Source organism: Lepidochelys kempii, chromosome 1 (genome assembly GCF_965140285.1).
Source record: "Lepidochelys kempii isolate rLepKem1 chromosome 1, rLepKem1.hap1, whole genome shotgun sequence".
Lineage (NCBI taxonomy): Eukaryota > Metazoa > Chordata > Testudines > Cheloniidae > Lepidochelys > Lepidochelys kempii.
In genome coordinates, this window is record NC_136380.1 from 210,382,365 (window position 1) to 210,401,785 (window position 19,421).

The 19,421-nt window shown below is 45.7% G+C and overlaps 1 protein-coding gene across 12 annotated transcripts in view; it reads right to left on the reverse strand.

Annotated features, from left to right (window-relative positions):
• KPNA1 (karyopherin subunit alpha 1) overlaps positions 1-19,421 on the reverse strand; it is a 181,872-nt gene that overhangs the window by 10,584 nt on the left and 151,867 nt on the right. For 4 of the 12 annotated variants that reach the window (XM_073310977.2, XM_073311047.1, XM_073310967.2 and 1 more), the window contains 2 exons: positions 9,414-9,541; positions 7,258-7,436 (listed from right to left, as the gene is read on the reverse strand). In XM_073310977.2, the coding sequence (XP_073167078.1) occupies positions 7,258-7,436; positions 9,414-9,541 (307 nt within the window). Of the gene's footprint in view, positions 1-2,757; positions 3,638-4,992; positions 5,186-5,328; positions 5,589-7,257; positions 7,437-9,413; positions 9,542-10,328; positions 10,379-10,616; positions 10,717-19,421 lie in introns of those variants that run through there. The other 8 variants (XR_012154830.2, XR_012154829.2, XM_073310986.1 and 5 more) reach the window with 8 other exon arrangements.

The window sequence follows — 19,421 nt, forward strand, 5'->3', positions numbered from 1 at the left end:
GTGAGTGTGCCCATATTATTTTCAAAGAGCCTCAGAAAAGAGAATAAGCTAAAAAAAAAAATAAATCACATACAGGAAGTGACTGTGTTCCAGACAGAAAGAGAGGGCCCTTTTCCAGGAAGCACAGTAGCGTTTCATGCATCCTCCAAGCTGTCTACGGTGCTTTGCACCCTGTCCATCAGCCCCCTCAGGTCATTAGGATCAAAGCCTACTCCTCACTAGTATCAGACTCAGAGGAGTGGGGTGAGTTCTCCATCCTGAGGACAACGCCTTTGCCTCTTTGGAGTGCTGGCATTTCAATGTTGTGGAGGATGTTTTAGATGTCCTGTTAGGGAGTACAAAGGAATCTAAAGGGGAAGGAGATTCAAGGCAGACACTGTAGAATGCACCAAGTCAGAGCAGAAGGCTGGATGGAAGAGGGACCTTGACTTCATGCAACTGATGAAAAAGGCTTGGAATTAAGGACCTCATTGAAGTACGTAAACCCCTTAAATCTGACAGTGAGGTTAGCAGGCACACGGTAGTACCCCACTGACCCTGTAAGCCTGAGGGAATAGGAAGAAAACTAGAATATCTGGCACTGCCTAAATGAGGGCACATGGAAAACGAGGGTGTACGGACCGGACTCCTCATTGTTTTTGTGGAAAAGGAGGGTGTATGGAAGGACCCAGAAGCAAAGACCTGGTATTAAAGGCCAGATAATTTACAAGCCCTCCCCCATCCCTGCCCTCCCACAACTGTAGGAGATAGTCAGACCCCAGAATATCTCTCACCTTGGCCCAGGGGGTGAGGAATCAGCTGTAGACAAGAGATGGCTGGACCTGAGCTAGAAGGTACCAGGATGCCCCAATAAGAAAGACAGCTGAAGGGTGGCAGAGACTAAGCCACACTGAATCTACAGAGCTGTTATTACAGCCCCAGGATCGAGTGGTATCAGCACCCGCCAGGAACCTCCAACAAGAGCAGCAGATCATAAGCTATGCTACAAGCAAGACAGGGAGTTGTTCCCTGCCTGGATTCCACAGACCAGAAGTGGGAGAAGGAGGAGGTTAGAACAAATGAAAGAGGCCCTGTAACTGTAGGATTAAATAACGGGAGCAGAGATCCTGAACTGCATCTGCTTATGAAGGAAAAATATTGCTGTTGAGTGCCACCAAGAAAACTCATAGGGTATGTCTACACAGGGCATGAAGCCCAGATCTGTGGGACCCAGACTTGTGGGCTCGTGTTTCCAAGCCCGTGCTTGAGCGTTCACATTCGGGCCTCACAACTGTGCTGGAGCATCCATACTGCACTACATGACCTGACTCAAAACTTCAGGTTCTGTAGGCATATACTATCATATCCCCAAGTTCCTGTGCCCTCATCAGCCTACGCTGTTCTGTGGTTTTCTCTATAAGGGGTTGTGAAAGAACTTGTCTGCCCATCCTGCGGGAGTTGGCTGGGAATGTTTTGGGTAGTTTTAGCTAAGGAATGCATCCAGACAAGCCATTTTGTGTCTGCACTCTTCTTGCAGCCAGGAGCCATCATGGATCCCACCCAGGTGGAAGAACTTCTCTATCTCATGCTCTCTGTCCTATTTTGGGACACAGGCAAAGCGTCTGCAAGATACTGATGGACATTTCAGTGGCAGTTTTTGAACTGTGGGAGGCACTTCTCAGAGGAGGATACTGACATGCCAGTTTCAAACCAGCTGATGCTGCTCATGTCTGCTGTTGCCTTACGTGCAGATTCCCTCTGCGTAGACTGGCACTTCTGGAGCAGAGCCACCAGCACAGACTGGTGGGGTCACATTGTCATACGGACGGGGATGACCAGCAGTGGGTCCAGAACTTTTGCATGAAGAAATGGACATTCCTAGAGGTTTGTGATCAGCTTGTCCCTGCCCTCCAGCACGAGGACACCCACATACGGACAGCCATGCTACACCAGAAGCAGGTCACTATAGCCATCTGGAAACTGGCTACCCCAGACTGCTCCAGGTCCATGGCTAACCAGTTTGCAGTTGGCAAATCAACTCTGGGGATTGTTGAGAGTCCATCAGGAGTGTGACTTACCCAAGGGTGGTGGGCATAAGAAACATTCCTGAAATAATTGCTGGTTTTCAGAGAATGGGGTTTTCAAACTGCTGGGGCCCTGATGAGATCGGGGAGGGATAGCTCAGTGGTTTGAGCACTGGCCTGCTAAACCCAGGGTTGTGAGCTCAATCCTTGAGGGGGCCATTTAGGGATCTGGGGCAAAAATTGGGAATTGGTCCTGCTTTGAGCAGGGGGTTGGACTAGATGACCTCCTGAGGTCCCTTCCAACCATGATATTCTATGTGCCTATAGTTTGCCCACTGCAAGGAACACTACTCCACCATTATGCGGGTTGACCACAGGGGCAGATTCATGGACATTAACATGGGATGCACTAGCAGGGTGCATGATGCCAGGGTGTTCCAGAGATCAGGACTTTATCTTAATTGAGAAAATAGGGCATTACTCCCACCAAATACATTGTTATAAATGACAGGTTTCAGAGTAGCAACCGTGTTAGTCTGTATTCGCAAAAAGAAGAGGAGGACTTGTGGCACCTTAGAGACTAACCAATTTATCTGAGCATTTCCACTGCATGCATCCGATGAAGTGAGCTGTAGCTCACGAAAGCTTATGCTCAAATAAATTGGTTAGTCTCTAAGGTGCCACAAGTACTCCTTTTCTTATTGTTATAAATAAAATTACTGTCCCCATGATTATTCTAGGGAACCTTGCTTACCCTTTGTTGCCGTACTGTGTAAAACCCGCCCTAATTTCAGAGGATCTGGCAAAAAAAGGTTCAAATGCACAGTCAGTTGCCGTAGGATGGTGGTAGAATGTGCATTTGGCAGATTTACATCCTATTGGTGCTGCCTTCAAAATAATCTGGGCGCCAATGTCACTAGTACAGTCTGTGTTATTGTGGCTTGCTGTGCTCTACACAATCCAACATTTTATTTCACACAGTTTATTTAAACGTTGCAACAATCAGTAATGCAGACCAGCTGCCATTATGGTGTTCAGCACAATAGTATAACCTAACTTTGACCCCAAAAAACCCACTCAAAAGGTCCATGTTGGCCTTTCTGGCACATTTTGGATGTACAAGCTGCACCTGGACAGGAGAGGATGAGTGCACAGGGTGCGTATGTCTGTTCCATGTGCCAGTGCTTGCCTGTGACATGCTCCAGGCACCCCCTGAATTGTCTAAAGGATGGGTGCTCTGGAGGGATCGATAGTGGTAAGGGGACTCAGGCTGTGGGTCTGGAGCAGAAGACACTGGTTGGTACTGGAGCCTGCAGTCTGGTAGCCATCAGCTGCAGTAAGTACTTGAACAGCTAATTCTGCTGCGCGCTATCTTCCTTCCTCAACAGGCCATCATGCTTCATGAATCTGTCTGCTATTCTTTCCTTGCGCTGTGCAGCCTCTCTCTCTGTCTTTCCACCCTGCAAGCATCTTTATCTTTTTGGTAGTTGAGCTGGGTCTCCTGGACCTGAATCTGCTAATTCATTTTTATTGAGCAGGTCTCCGATCCGCTCATCTTGGGCTCTTTTTCTCTTCCCCTGCTATGGATGGTCTGCAGACCCAGGCTCCTGGTGCCATGTGTTATCTCTGTGGCACTGAAAGGAGAAAGATAGAACATTATTTTCTGAGCATGGTAAAAAAAAATACAGTTCACAGTTTATTAAAGGAACAACTACTACTTTCATTCATGGTCAAAAGATGCATACTTTTAAATCAATGGGCTGTATTCTACTCTATTTACACAAAATGCTGTCCACTTCAGAAATCCTTTGGAACAGCAATGAAAACCAGAAGACATCATGTTAAGACACACGTACAAAACTCAATTCTAATTACTTCTCTATCCCCCTTTTTTGCGGGAAGACGGTGGAGTCTATGAGGGAAAGTTGGGGTGTGGGGCGAGAGACAACTTATGAGTGCTCTAGTTATAAGCAATGTTTGTTCAATCCTGTCAGGCAGGGCAAGCTCTGGAGGTCACGATAGCCATCTGTACTAAGGAACTATTTCAGCATCTAGTGACTTGGGGGGGAGGGATAGCTCAGTGGTTTGAGCACTGGCCTGCTAAATCCAGGGTTGTGAGTTCAATCCTTGAAGGGGCCATTTAGGAATCTGGGGCAAACACTGGGGACTGGTCCTGCTTTGAGCAGGGGGTTGGACTAGATGACCTCCTGAGGTCCCTTCCAACTCTGAGATTCTATGATTCTATGAATACCACATTGCAAAATGGAGGGGCAGGAGAGGGGGCTCATAACTTATAAAGTGGGACCTAATAAGTATGCCCTGTCCTGGAATGCAACAGACTGTCTGGAGTTCCTATTCCGTAAGAAGTCTACTTTCATCACCAGCCAGAAATGGTGAAAATTAGTGATAAAAATCAACAAGACACTGAATTTGCATGAAGATGCGGTACAGCCTCCTTGTTAGCACCCTGTATCCATGCAAACACCCAACTCACTGCCATTCATTGGGAATCCTAAATCTGACACGGCTCTGCAGTAGTTTAGACTCATGCGTTAAAGCCCGCAATGGACCAAACACACACCACAGTTTTGGCTGGACTCATAACAGCCCAGTTTTCTGGGAATCAATTCACAGGCATTTGGGAATAGTTTGTGCACGGCCGATTTATAAGATGTGCTGTATTACATAGGAGGGGTTTGTGAGGCTGTGAATTGTGGAGCACCAACCCATATACATACACCAATCAGCGAGTAACTAGTAAAAATTTCATAACTGGTTGTGTAATTTTTCCTCCTTTTGCTGTGTCCATTTTGACTCCAATGTGGCAGTGGAGAAGGTGGGGGGTGGACCCTAAGTGGAACGGCATGGGTCCCATTCTGATTGAAATGCACAGAAATCCTGGGTTGTATTAATAATTTAATAGACTCATAAGCTGGAAATCCTTCCCTATCATATACTAATAAAAACAAACATGGCAGCAGAAACTTACCAGGCTCTGGCACTTGTTCTGATACCAGTTCTGCAGGGTACTGCTCCATAGGGCTGTCCCCGAAAAGGTCCTCTGAGTACGGACACACAATATGCTGTAGCTGCTCCAGCACCATGGCTTCTTCGGTTACCGGTCTCAGCTCCAGTGTGACTTCTTGCTCTTTATCTGGCAGCTTGTTCTCCTCAGGTGGTGCCTGTAACATGGGGGTTATAAGGTCGCCATTGTCACTCAGCAGTGTCATGCACCACTGGGGCTCAGAGCAGTTCCCAGTACATGGCCAAATTCCTTGTAAAAGAGACAGGAAGACAAGAAGTCCCAGAATTGTCATTAGCATTCTTGACTTTCTGGTAGTCTGTCTCAGCCTCTTGATCCACCCTCTGCATTGATCTGCCGTCCAGTCGATCTCCAATGCTGCCAGTTGCTGTATATTATTTTTTATACATGGTTATTTTTCATGCTCTTACTGAAGTCAAATGTCTTGCTTGCCTCACGTCAGAGTTTAACTAGAATCCGTCTGCGTTCCTCTGGCCAGCTAGCCACTCACTTGATGCAGGACTTCATCTTGCTGCTGGCCACAGTAAATACACGAGTTCTGACTGTATTTGTTGTTTCCAGGTGAGCAGTCCACATGGAAATGAAGGGTTAAACATCGAGCAGCTGTTTTTAAACCAGGAAGTTGCTTCTGAATTGAAGGGCTCGGAAGCACAGCCCCAGGTGATTCAGGGATAGTGTTGGCAAACTCTCCAGATACAAGTCTGGTGACCCAGACCTGAGCTGCGGCCACACTGCAAAATGCTTCGGCTCTGAACCACATCACAGTGGGATTCAGGCTCTGACCTCCCCCTCTCCTCCCCAGCAGTGTCCACTGGACTGAGTCAAGAGGGGTTATTGACTCAAGCCAAACTAATTTCTGGGTGGACGGAAGGGGGCTTGGCTTCAAATCTATGTCTGAGATCTAACTTAGTGTGCTGTATAGATGTACCCATAATTGGCACAAACAGAGTAAAAAGTTAATGTGCATATACCACTGTGACAGAATGTATCTGTGTCCACACCCTACACACTCTTGTAATAATCTTTGTATAATATAGTCTTGTAAGGTATCATCTGAAAACTCATAATTTGCTGGTCAATATTGTCCTGATAAAACGTGTGGCAACAGTGTATATGAAGTTATAAGATTTCCCTGTACAATGTTATTAACACATATTCCAAACTAAGGTTGGCAAACAAAAGAAGGTGTGTTCTGCTTAATTTGCATTTAAGCAGTAAATCATCAAGAGTCATCAAGCAGGAAGGGAGTTCAAACAGAGGGGAAAACTTGCAGGGAATATCCTTACACAGACACACAGTCTTCTGAATCTCAGCTGAAAATGTTTTCCAAGAGGGGGACTGATACTATAACCAGGAGGAATCAATGATCCAAGGGACCCCCTTCTCTCTTTCAAGAAGGGGTCCTGATCTATGAAGTTTGGCCTGTAAGACTGCTGAGAGAGCTCGTGGTGAGAAAAACCTTGCTTTGAATTTAACCGTTTGTTAAGTTAGGTAATAGTTTTGTTTTACCCTTATTTTTCTTGTAACCATTTCTGACATATGCCTCATTACTTGTATTCACTTCAAATCTCTCTCTTTGTAGTTAAACTTATTTTACTGTTTTATCTAATCCAGCGTGTTTAAATTGAAGTGTCTGATGAACTATTTGGAATAATAAACTGGCATATTATTATCTTCAAGAAGTAACGGATTTAATGTATTTGTATTGTCTAGGAGTGGGCTGGACAGTACAGGACATATATTTCTGGGGGGAAATCTAAGATTGGGAGTGAGTTGGGATCACCCTGTACTATACCCAAGACTGGTAAGAGCCAAGGTGGGGCTGGCTGGCTGCAGCTCACACACAAACACAGCTGGGAGTGACTTACATGCTGGATGCTGTTTATGATCAGTCCAGACTGGAAGCTACAGCAGCAAAGAGGTGTAATGGGCACCCAAGGTAAGAAGGCAGGAGTGACAAGCTACTCATTAGTATAGGCTGTACCATGGCTATGTCACAACTTCCTCCAAGCTGTTTGTGGGCAGAGCTAAACCAGGAGTTGGAGCACAATGATGGATGGACACTTGCCTAGGAAAAGTTCTTTTTCAGGGGGTTACGACAAGTGATGATAATGAAGTACTCAAAGGCACAGCTCCCAGGCTGCTGAATAACCAAAGGGCTCCTGATTACTGCCATCTAACACCTATCCTCTACAGAGATTATGCTCTTACCGTATGCTTCTTCAATAAGAGCGCAGTAGGGATTAATGCCAGTGCCACTGCGCTTGGCTTCCTGCTCTCCGAGTCTCAGGATGTTCTCCAGCCCATTCAGTGCCACCTGCACAATCTTTGAGTCCATTACTGTAAGGAGGTCACAAAGCGGTTTGATACATCCCAGTTCTACTAAGTATCTGAAAAACACCATACGCAAATATGGTCAATCATTTGGATTAAGGTAACCTGTGTAATTTATGAGGCCGTACTGTCCAGTGTTTAGTGTAGAGGACTGAGAACAAAACAACTAGTGTGATAGACCCAGGCCAGTTGGGTACAGCAGAGTAGCCTTATTGGGATCCAGGAAGTGGGCGGGCAAAGCTCGCCCACTGCTAAAGGATCCCCCCCCAGCCTAAGTGGGGGATCCACAGGACCTGGAAAACCAAATAATTACCGGGGACAACTAATGAACAACAGGGACGGGAGTGCGGTCAAAGGGTCAAACGAAGGGAACCGGACGGGGACACCGAGCAGAGAACCCCGGACAGCGCCCACCGCTCCTCAAAGGCGTCAAGGGAGTCAGTGGACGCCGCCCAGAGGAACTCTGCCCGGAGGTGTGAATGGACAGAGGATCGGAAATAGGCCCGGCAGTCGCGGGAGACTCCATCGGCCAACCTCCTCACCCTGTTTTTATAGATGGCCACTTTAGCCAGGGCCAGGAGGAGGTTGACCAGGAGGTCCCGCGACTCAGTGGGGCCATGGACAGGGAGTGCATAGATAAGGAGGTGAGGAGAAAAGTGCAACCAAAACCTTAACAAAATATTCGTGAGGAGCCGGAATAGGGGCTGCAACCTGGTGCACTCCAGATAGACGTGCGCCAGGGTACAGCAGAGTAGCAGAAAGCAGATATACTGGCCACTGGATTAACAGTTTTCTGTCCCCTGACTGACCAGAGAAGGGGCTGCTCCAGGCTAATGAGAACACCTGACCTCAATTAATCTGCAAAGAGTCAGGTGAGGCCATTAAGCTAATGTGACCACCTGACTCTAATGAAGGCCCCTCTGATACTATAAAAGGGCTCACTCCAGTCAGGAAGAGGAGATACAGGGGAGAGGAAGTTTGGCTGAAGGGCTGGTTAATGAAGACACCCTCAAGTCATTGGTAAGGGAGCCCTAAGGTAAGGGTGAAGAAGGGAGAATCAGGAGAACTGTGGGGAAGTGGCCCAGGGAAATGTAGCAACTCTGGCAGTGAAAGGTTGGCTGCCAACAGTTGCTACCATTAGGGTCCCGGGGCCGGAGCCCGTAGTAGAGGGTGGGCCCGGGTTCCCCCCAACCCACCACTACAGAAACACCTCCTAGGAGGGGAAAACAAGCCCCTTTCAGGACAGGAGGCTAAACTGTTTTAGCATGAGGCTGTAGGAGCAACAGAGACTGTAGGAGTTCTCTCACCAACCTCCTTGCTGGCTTATGATGAAAAGGGCTCAGGAGACTATCCCTGGCCCCAGAGAGAGAAGGGCTATGTGGAGAGTTGCAGTGAGCCTCTGAAGCTAGCATAAACCGCCTGGAAGCACGGGACCCACAGGGACAAGGTCGGCGCTCTGCCACACTAGGTAAGATACTGACTCACTTGGGTAAAGTATCATCTATGTGGGCCTCCACCAACTCAGCTTTAAAAATGTAGAAACTGAGATTGCATCTGAGCAGGGTTTGTTCATGTACATAAACCAGGAAGAACAATGTACCAGGGATTGGCAGGCTCAGGGGGTTGGAAATGGGCCTTTGAACCATTCTTCTCCAGTTCACCAGTTATGAGTCTGGTACAGGTTTATTGGAAGTTGTTACATTCAGATTGCGATGGACTCTGTGAAATGAGCTAGGTGAAAGGAGAGATATTTCTGTTACAAGCACCAGCCTCACAACTGGTTCTCTCATGGGTGAGACTCAGCCAAGGCCAAGGATTGAGTGGACCATTTATAACTGAATTCAACTTCAGAAGTGGCCTCTGACCACTCCAGAGGAGTGAGATACATTGGAAACAGACAGCACAGGGAAATTGGGCACTTCAACTGTCTGTTCTCAAGAAAGGCTTTCCAGCTCCAGGGCTCTTAGTATGATACCTTTCACATAAACATTACATCCATTTAAATGTTCAGAGCAATTTTCACTGCTACTTACTTGATCTGTTCAGCAGAGCCTCCAGATGTTGCATTTGTTATTGCCCAAGCAGCTTCTTTCCTTGTCCGAAATTCAGCAGTTTGTAAAATATTTATGAGGGCTGGGAAAATGTGGGCATCTATGACAGTCTGCAAAAGGAAATGACACACAAGTTAAGTGTGTCAACTACAAATAGAAATACAACTTTCTTGCCCTGAGACATCTACGTGCAAAGCTCAGTACAATGCAGTAAACAATGCAAGATGCCTTCTTAAGGGTCAATCAGCAATCTTCAACCTTACATTCATAACCCCAGTTATCGTTCAAATCTATGCTCATTCTACCAGCTTTTCAAAACCAATGCAACTGAAATAACTATGGTACCTGATGTATTACTGAATCAGGCCTTATTAGCAATGGAGTGTTGTATTTTACATTATTGTTCCAGGTGGCAAGCCATTCAACTGTAAAGTCATTATACCAAAAAAATACAGGAGAAAGAATAATATATCTTTGTATCACACAGTTGCCATAGGGTGAGACAATAGAGCATAGAGAAAATGTGTCGCTAGATGAAAAACCCACACAAAAGGAGTGTATATATATCAATAGATTCTCTCATGATTGAAAGGCAAAGCAATACTTATCCATTATGATGGTCAACTGTTTAACACATCAAACTAACATTGGTCACCCATATATTTTGTAAATAATTCAAAGTTCAGGTAATTTTCCCTGGGGAAAAAAGCCTTTTGCATTAATTGACAAATGAAACCAGCTGGAAACTGGTTTAACCTCAAGCATTAGGACAAGTCTCTGTAATACTTATGTATAGATTTTTAAACGAGAGCAGCAACTTAGGATTCATTTGCAAAACTACTATCTAAAAATGTAAGTACGCATGGAATTGTGAAAGGCAAATAATCTCAGACAAACCTAATTCCTTTTCAGAGATCTACGTACAGGGGATCCCAACACATTTAATACTGCATTAAAAAAAAAGAAAAAAGCTATATTCAGTGCACTGGATGCATGGTACTCAGTGAATGTTCAATATTTATTTTTTACCTGTGTTGGTCCTTGTGTTGGAGAGACAAGGTTTGTGAGGCAATATGTTTTATTGGACCAACTTCTGTTTGTGAAAGACAAGCTTTCGAGCTCTTCTTCAGACCTCTCTATTTATTTTTACCATTTGTTTAATATGAGGCATCATATCTCACTCACTTTTCACCAGCCATTCCCTGTAGCAAATGAGTCACGGGTCGGGTGGAACACTGCTTCATTTACCATCCAACCTGTGCACTGAATGAGGCAATCCGTGGTCCTGGAGTAACAATGGTAAGAAACCATGTAAAGGCTATCATAATACATATTCAAAAAGGGAGCAGAATTGTTACACCATAACTCCAGCATTTTCCACTTCAAGATACTTCACAGTGGAAGCACAGCATTTTTTTTTATTATTTTTTGCTTGGAATTTTCTAGGAATCCAACACAGCATGACCAATCATTGAGGCAGGAGCCCTTGCTTCATTCCATACGCATATTCAGAGACTATTTCCACCTAACCCTAGAAACTAAACCTGGAATTCTACTTAACTTTTTTTTTTTAAACTAAGCACACCCAAATCCAGTGGATTGCTGAGGGATGGAAAAACTCAGCCTTAGCTCTGACTTTTCTGTCTGGAATCCTTCGTCAGAGAGTCTTCCCAGTGGGGATGTTCCCAATCTCTACAACAGCTGGAGGCAGACCAGATCTTTGACTCTGAGCATGGGCTTAGGAGTGTCCCTCAGGAAGAACACTCTAAAAGGATAATTTTCACAGAAGAAAAATACTAACCGCATACATGTTATAAAGTTATAAAGTTTATCTTTGAAAACTCGTGGCAAACGGGGGAAGTCCCGGATGACTGGAAAAAGGCTAATGTAGTGCCAATCTTTAAAAAAGGGAAGAAGGAGGATCCTGGGAACTACAGGCCAGTCAGCCACACCTCAGTCCCCGGAAAAATCATGGAGCAGGTCCTCAAAGAATCAATCCTGAAGCACTTGCATTAGAGGAAAGTGATCAGGAACAGCCAGCATGGATTCACCAAGGGAAGGTCATGCCTGACTAATCTAATCGCCTTCTATGATGAGATTACTGGTTCTGTGGATGAAGGGAAAGCAGTGGATGTATTGTATCTTGACTTTAGCAAAGCTTTTGACGCTGTCTCCCACAGTATTCTTGTCAGCAAGTTAAAGAAGTATGGGCTGGATGAATGCACTATAAGGTGGGTAGAAAGTTGGCTAGATTGTCGGGCTCAACGGGTAGTGATCAATGGCTCCATGTCTAGTTGGCAGCCGGTATCAAGTGGAGTGCCCCAGGGGTCAGTCCTGGGGCCGGTTTTGTTCAATATCTTCATAAATGATCTGGAGGATGGTGTGGATTGCACTCTCAGCAAATTTGCGGATGATACTAAACTGGGAGGAGTGGTAGATACGCTGGAGGGCAGGGATAGGATACAGAGGGACCTAGACAAATGGGAGGATTGGGCCAAAAGAAATCTGATGAGGTTCAATAAGGACAAGTGCAGGGTCCTGCGCTTAGGACGGAAGAACCCAATGCACAGCTACAGACTAGCGACCGAATGGCAGTTCTGCGGAAAAGGACCTAGGGGTGACAGTGGACGAGAAGCTGGATATGAGTCAGCAGTGTGCCCTTGTTGCCAAGAAGGCCAATGGCATTTTGGGATGTATAAGTAGGGGCATAGCGAGCAGATCGAGGGACGTGATCGTCCCCCTCTATTCGACATTGGTGAGGCCTCATCTGGAGTACTGTGTCCAGTTTTGGGCCCCACACTACAAGAAGGATGTGGATAAATTGGAGAGAGTCCAGCGAAGGGCAACAAAAATTATTAGGGGTCTGGAACACATGACTTACGAGGAGAGGCTGAGGGAACTGGGATTGTTTAGCCTGCGGAAGAGAAGAATGAGGGGGGATTTGATAGCTGCTTTCAACTACCTGAGAGGTGGTTCCAGAGAGGATGGTTCTAGACTATTCTCAGTGGTGGAAGAGGACAGGACAAGGAGTAATGGTCTCAAGTTGCAGTGGGGGAGGTTTAGGTTGGATATTAGGAAAAACTTTTTCACTAGGAGGGTGGTGAAACACTGGAATGCGTTGCCTAGGGAGGTGGTGGAATCTCCTTCCTTAGAAGTTTTTAAGGTCAGGCTTGACAAAGCCCTGGCTGGGATGATTTAATTGGGTATGGGTCCTGCTTATGAGCAGGGGGTTGGACTAGATGACCTCCTGAGGTCCCTTCCAACCCTGATATTCTATGATTTTATAAGTCCTATTCAACTGAAACCATTTGCAGCATGGCCTTGACAAGAAATTTAAATATTTCCTCTAGGAACACACAATTCCCTTTCAAAAGTACTTAACATGTGAGCAATAATCAGAAAAACTCTGGACAAACGCAGTCATAAAAGGGAGCTTGACAAAAGATTCTAGAAAGAAAATTCACAAAGAAAGACTGATATTTTTCATTCTCCATCCTCAGCACATCTGTTAGCCTTCATAGTGGATAGCGGAAAGCAGTAAAATCATCTATTGGGATGGAGGAAGGATTCAATTTAACCATGCAGAAATAGAAAAAGAACTTAAGGGTTACTAGGGCACCACATTCCATAACACCTTCTGCCAGACTCTGCATCTGTAAAGGAGAGAATGGGGATGGAAGACCATACAGTGGTCCTGCAGATCTCACTGCCCGTGATACCATTGCTCTTTTCGTGAAGCGAATAGCAACATTCTTGAAAATGTTTTGAATCAATATTGATGCAAAAACAATTAGTAACGTTATTATAGTCTTATACATTATAAATTTGCCTTCACTGAATTTTATGATACTTTCAATTATGTTGATTGAAAGTATGTTCAAACCATGCCGGCTCATATGCCCATGCTTTTTTTTGGGTTGCTTCTGTGATGTAAAAGGGTGTAAACTAATGAAAGAAATTCTTAGGAATCCTTTTTCTGTCACTGAGGGTATGTCTACACTTCAATCCTGTTGGAGACCGTGGGACCACGAGACTCAGGGCATCTCCGTGGCTACACTTTTTATTTTTAGTGAACTAGATCAATCAGAGCTAGTGCGAGTGTCTCCTTGAGCTGAGAATTATAACAAGTTTGAAGTGTAGACATACCCAGACATATCTTGAGTTGCAGGCATATACCCAAGGCTTTGAAAGTATCAAAGATGAAAACTCTCTAGGAAAAAAAAAAAATCTCTATTTGTGACCTCCAAATCCATTTACACAGACCCTGGAATGCAACTTTACAACTTCAGTTTTGCTTCTAACATATACAGTATATTAAAAAAAATACATATAAATAACTGTAATTTGTACCTTTCACAGAATATTTGATAGGAGTCTTTAACTGCAAACTTTTAAGGTAATTACTACAAATAATAAGGTGTGTATATATATAGGAGCAATCTAGTTTATTACAAAAAAATAAGTCTTAAAAACCAGGACACATTTTCCTTGTTTAAAGACTTCCAGTTTGCCAGGCACACAATCTCTATTTCAAGAAAACATCCTAAAATATTTTCATATGCAGATTTCTTTCTAAAACATAAGGCAAAGATTTATTTTTTATTTAAGTTAACCCAAAAAGGAGCGGTGTGTCGGATACATTACCAAAGCCATAAAACACAAGCTAAGGGCCTCTATATCGCTTTCTAAACTCGCCATCCCCTTCCCTCCTCTCTGCAAAGAGAACCTTAGTTTTGTTTAAACACATCTCACTAACAAATATTCCTAGAAATTCTTATTAAAATTAACTTTTTATAAACACAGTCATAAAAAGAATGAATACTTTAAGGAGAAAACTGATAGTTGGGAAATGTTTGATAGAAGTTATTAGCTCATGATTCCATTTAAAGGTGAAAACATCTCTTTATTCTCCAAATATTTAAAATAGAACAAGCTTTTAAGTTATTTGTGAATATGCTGTATTTAAATGCAAACATTTTATGTGACCGTTTCCTGATGATATTGCTATGTGAACAGTGTGATACAGCAGGTCCAGGGAGTAGTGGGAGAGTGGTCCTATTGGGTTCTGGCCAACTGCACCTGTCCATTGCTAAAGGACTCTCCCTCAGCCTTAGGGGAGGATCCACAAGGTCCAGGAACTCACATTTTTCGTTGTGCGCCCCCCGTAATTATTTAACAGGGGCAGGTGTGAAAGTCAAAGGGTCAAACAAAGGGAACCTGAAGGGGACACCGAGCAGAGAACCCCGGACAGTGCTCACGGCTCCTCGAAGATGTCAAGGGAGCGATCGGACGCCGCCCAGAGGAACTCTGCCTGGATATGTGAGCGAAGGCAGGATTGGAAATAGGCCCCACAGTCACAGGAAACCCACTTAGTGAACTTCCTCTCCCTGGTCTTATAGATGGCTACTTTGACCAGCACTAGGAACAGGCTGACAAGGAGGTCCCGTGACTTTGTGGGGCCAAGGATATTGTGTGAGTATATGAAAAGGTGAGGGGAAAAGTGCAGCCAGAAACTTAAAAGGATGGTCAGGAGGAGCCAGGTATACATGCACCAGGGTCTCCCTCACGCTGCAAAAGGGGCAGGCATCAGGAACAGGGGTGAACCGCATCAAGTACATACCCATGCTCATGCCTTTGTGGAGGAGCCACCAATTAATATCCCAGGCGGGCCTTGGGACTGGGGTAGAATATAGGTTGGCCCACCCTCAACAGGTGGCAATAGGTCCTGCCACTTCATATTGGGGCGGGACACAAGGGTGAGGAAATGAAGGATGTGAAGCATGAGCGTGTAAAGATGTTTCCTCGGCACAGTCCGGAAGCGAACCAGCTGCAAATCGTGCAGCCGGCTCGTGGTGTACGGGTGGGACAGGTTGGGGGGCGGAGGGGATGTCTCACGGGGCAGGTGCCCGATGAAAAGGTCCGGAGGGCCTGGAGTGTAGGGTGGGCAGGAAGAACCCTTCCGCAGGACCTGGCCAAGATAAACCTGAGCAGTGGGCAGTAAGGCTGCCCTCACCTTCTGAAGTACGTGCTGCGGAGTACGAAGGGTGGAGAGCCCCATGCACTGAGCGAGCATCAGGGGATGATCCACCCAGTCTCCCTAGTCGTAGTCCAGGAAGTCTCGGACTCTGGTGACTTCTACCAGGACCAACCTCTGTTGCATTGAGAGGGACCCCGCCACCTGCACACAAAGTTGGGGATTGTGTAGCAGGGGCTCCACGAGGAGATCCGCCCCCTTGGTAGCTGCCACTGACCTGGTCGCCGAAACCAGCTTCCAGGTCAGGAGGAGGTCCTGGTAGAAGACTGGCAGCCTGGAGAGGTCTTGCGGAAGACTTTTCCCATGGAGATAAAGGAGCTGCAAGTCATATGGGAGCCCTTGGAAGTGGCGCAGGAAGGTATGCGCCAAAGTGCTCCAAGCCGGACTACCTGCACCATAGAGGGGTCTCTGCAGGGCCGGAAGTGGAAGACATGGACCTGAGTGCACAAGCATGTCAGGCCCTGTCCTCCCTCCTCCAGGGGGAGATGGAGAGCCCCTGCAGAGACCCAGTGCAGCCCTGGCCAAAAGAACTCCAGAACCAACTTCTGGATATCATCCAGGAAACCCAGGGCTGGGACCAGGGTGTTGAGCAGGTGCCCGAGCATGAACAGGACTAGCTGGTTGAGCACCAATCCCCTCTCCTGCAGGGAGAGGCACCAGAGTAGTCCTGTCCACCTTTGCAGCCACTCAGACACCCTGCCCTCCAACCCCAGCCAGTTCTCCAGTGGAGAAGGATACATGGCAGAAAGTTAAATGCCAAGATAGAACAGTGGACCCGCGCTCCACCGGATGGCTTGAAGCACAGGTGGAAGCTTGCCTGCCACCCGTCCCCAACCACCAGGCCAGAGCTCTTGACCCAGTTGACCCGGGCGGAGGAGACCGCTGAGTAGATGGCCTGGTAGGCCTCCACTTGCACCAGATCACCCGGGTCCTGGACCATGAGGAGCATGTCGTCAGCATATGCCAACAGGACCAGCCACAACTCTGGCTCACAGAGCACCAACCCCATGAACCTCTGACAGAGAAGACAGGAAGGACTCCACTGACGGAGCATACAGGTGGCCTGACAGCGGACACCCCTGATGCACCCTGAGCCCGAAGCTGAGCCTGACCAGATACTCCAGAGGCGTACAGTACCTGGAGAGAACCCACAAACTGGGGCCCAAAATCGAATGCCTGCAGAGTGCCCAAGAGAGACCCATGGTCCACCCTGTCGAATGCTTTCTCCTGATCCAGGGACAGAAGGGCAAACGACAGACCATCCCCACACCCGAACTTCAAGAGATCCTGGACCAAGTACAGATTGTCAAAGATGGTATGGCCCAGGACAGTGTAGGTCTGGTTGGGGTGGACCACATCCACCAGCACAGACCCCAGCCACAGCGAGATGGCCTTCACTACAATCTTATAGTCTGTGCTGAGGAGTGAGATGGAATGCCAGTTCCGAAGGTCGCGGAGGTCCCACTCCTTCAGAAGCAAGGCAAGCATGGCTTACCTGCAGGACAAAGGGAGGACCCCGCTCCTCAAGGACTCGGCCTGTGAGTGAGTGGTTGAGGGGAGATATATAAGCCCTAGCCTAATTAAGGCATGGTTCCCGGTCAACTAGGGAAGGCTACTACAGATTAATTGGAGCACCTGTAGCCAATTAAGGACCTGTCAGGAACCTAATAAAAACCCCTGCTTCAGGCAGACAAGGTGGTGCAAGGAGAGAGGAGTGGAGTTTGGAGGTGTGTTGCTGAGAATTGAAAGAGCAGAGAGGAAGGGAGGGAAGGCAGAGACTCCCTCTCCCAGCGTCAAGGACCAAGGGTAACCCTACCCAAGGGGGAAGAGGGTAAGAAACTCACAGGGGTTGAGAGGGGCTGGGGCTCAGAGTGAGGCACAAACCCAGACCTCTTCCCCGCTTCCCTCCTCTACCACCTTCTCTGGCTACTAGCAGGGCCCTCAGCACCCCAAGAGCAGGGGCAAGGGGTGGCATCCTAGCTCCCCTGCCAAGAAAAGTGTGGAATCCACCATACCAACATTGGCCATTTTGTCACAAGAGCTATATGCGGAAATATAGAATCAAATGACCTTGCTATAACTACGTACTAATATAAAATGGCATTTTATTATGATTTATACTTATATGAGTTAACTTCTTTCCCAAACTCAGAAACCACCACCTTTTCAAGGAACTTTTCTTCTTAAAGACCCTTCCCTGTTAACCATTTAAGTTTAAAGACTTAGGCTTGTCTACACTTAAAATGCTGCAGTGGTGCAGCTGCACTGCTACAGTTGGGCCACAATAGCACTTCAGTGAAGATGCTACCTATAGCAACAGGGGTGTTAGTGAGGTTAATGGGAGAATTCTCCCATTGACCTAGCACTATCTATACAGGGGTTAAGTTAATTTTCCAAGTAGCTGACTCCCAGATTAAGGGCCTACCCCGCAGTTGACCTCCTAAAAAGAGGTCTCTTCACAATTTTGTGAAAACCATGCATTAACTGGATGTGATTCTGTGTAATGACTTTTTGGTACTGGGGGGAAAAAAAAAAATCTGTGTTTAATGTTGCCAAAACAAAGGGAGCTTACTGTTTCAGAGATCTTGCCCAGTTGGGAGAGTGACATAAAAGCTGCAATTTCTGCAGCATGGAAGTTGGTAGCAGTGCTGTATGACCAGAGCAAGAAAGAAAGGGAGGACCCACACATTGCTTGTGCCTCAATCTAGTCATTAAAAAGGGCAAGTCATTGGACAAACTCCCACCGTGTGAGGACAGTTCTGAAGAGCATGTCAAAAGAGCATCTTGGTAAACAAAGATCTGGTTGCCTTCGCACATAAATTAACTAGATATTGAGTCACAATTATAATATGGATGACAAAATGTGGATGATCTACTTCTGGCATTCTTGAAGGGCCCATAGGCACCTGAGCTTCAACAAGCCCTCATTTGTGCCTGTACGAGGAAGAGGTACAGACACAATCAACTGTGTCTGTAGTTCACACTATTTTCCCTGCACAGAACTGTGTACATGCCAAGGCAATGAAGATCGTGGTAACCTACGCACTCTCAACAAAGATCATATTGATGAACACGTTGATTATAATGATGTTGACTAGCAATGTCACCAGTGCTTATTACATTATGTATATATCTGTACAAAATTATTAGATTTTGTTTTACCCTTTATATTGTTGTGATGCTCTGAGATGACAGAAACCCAATTTTAGGTCTTGAAATAATACATAGACATTAAACTTACAGAAATAAATACAAATAAATTTCAAAGCAGTCATTTTAATATGTTCATGAGATCATTGTTTATTCCTGTTTGTATGGTAAAGGATCTACACCATACCTCATCTTAAAGTAGACATAAGCTTTCAAATGCTGTATGATGTGCATGTGTGTAGAGAGGATATATTAAATCAACCACATCAATGGTGTCTTTCTATATGATTCAAATGCAGTATTGTAGCTGTGTCGATCCCAGGATATAAGAGACAAAAGGTGGGTGAGGGAATATAAAAGATATTAAAATAAAAGATATTACCTCACCCACTTAGTCTCTCTCATATGAATCAAAGGTAAAGTCGCATACAGATTTAAGTTTAACAAGAGTTTTAAACTCTTGATTTTGTAAGAAGGTCACTGACACAGCAAAAATTAAATCAAAATTATTTGAATTTTTCATGGTGATTTGATAAAAATGGATTGGCAGAATAATAAGAGTTCAAAAATCACCCTTTCTGGCAATTTTTCAATGGATTGTCTCACTTATCTTTGTCCTCATTGTTGCCACCTATATATAATTGATATACTTGAAACCAGCACATGAGGAGCATGTGTCTATAGAGCATTTAAGAAACTTTTAGAAAAAAATGGAAAATATGTGCACGAAGCCAAACTGATCACATATGAGGACATATCTGCCATGGTGCAAATCCTCTGCCACCACTGAGAAACAGGGACAGACT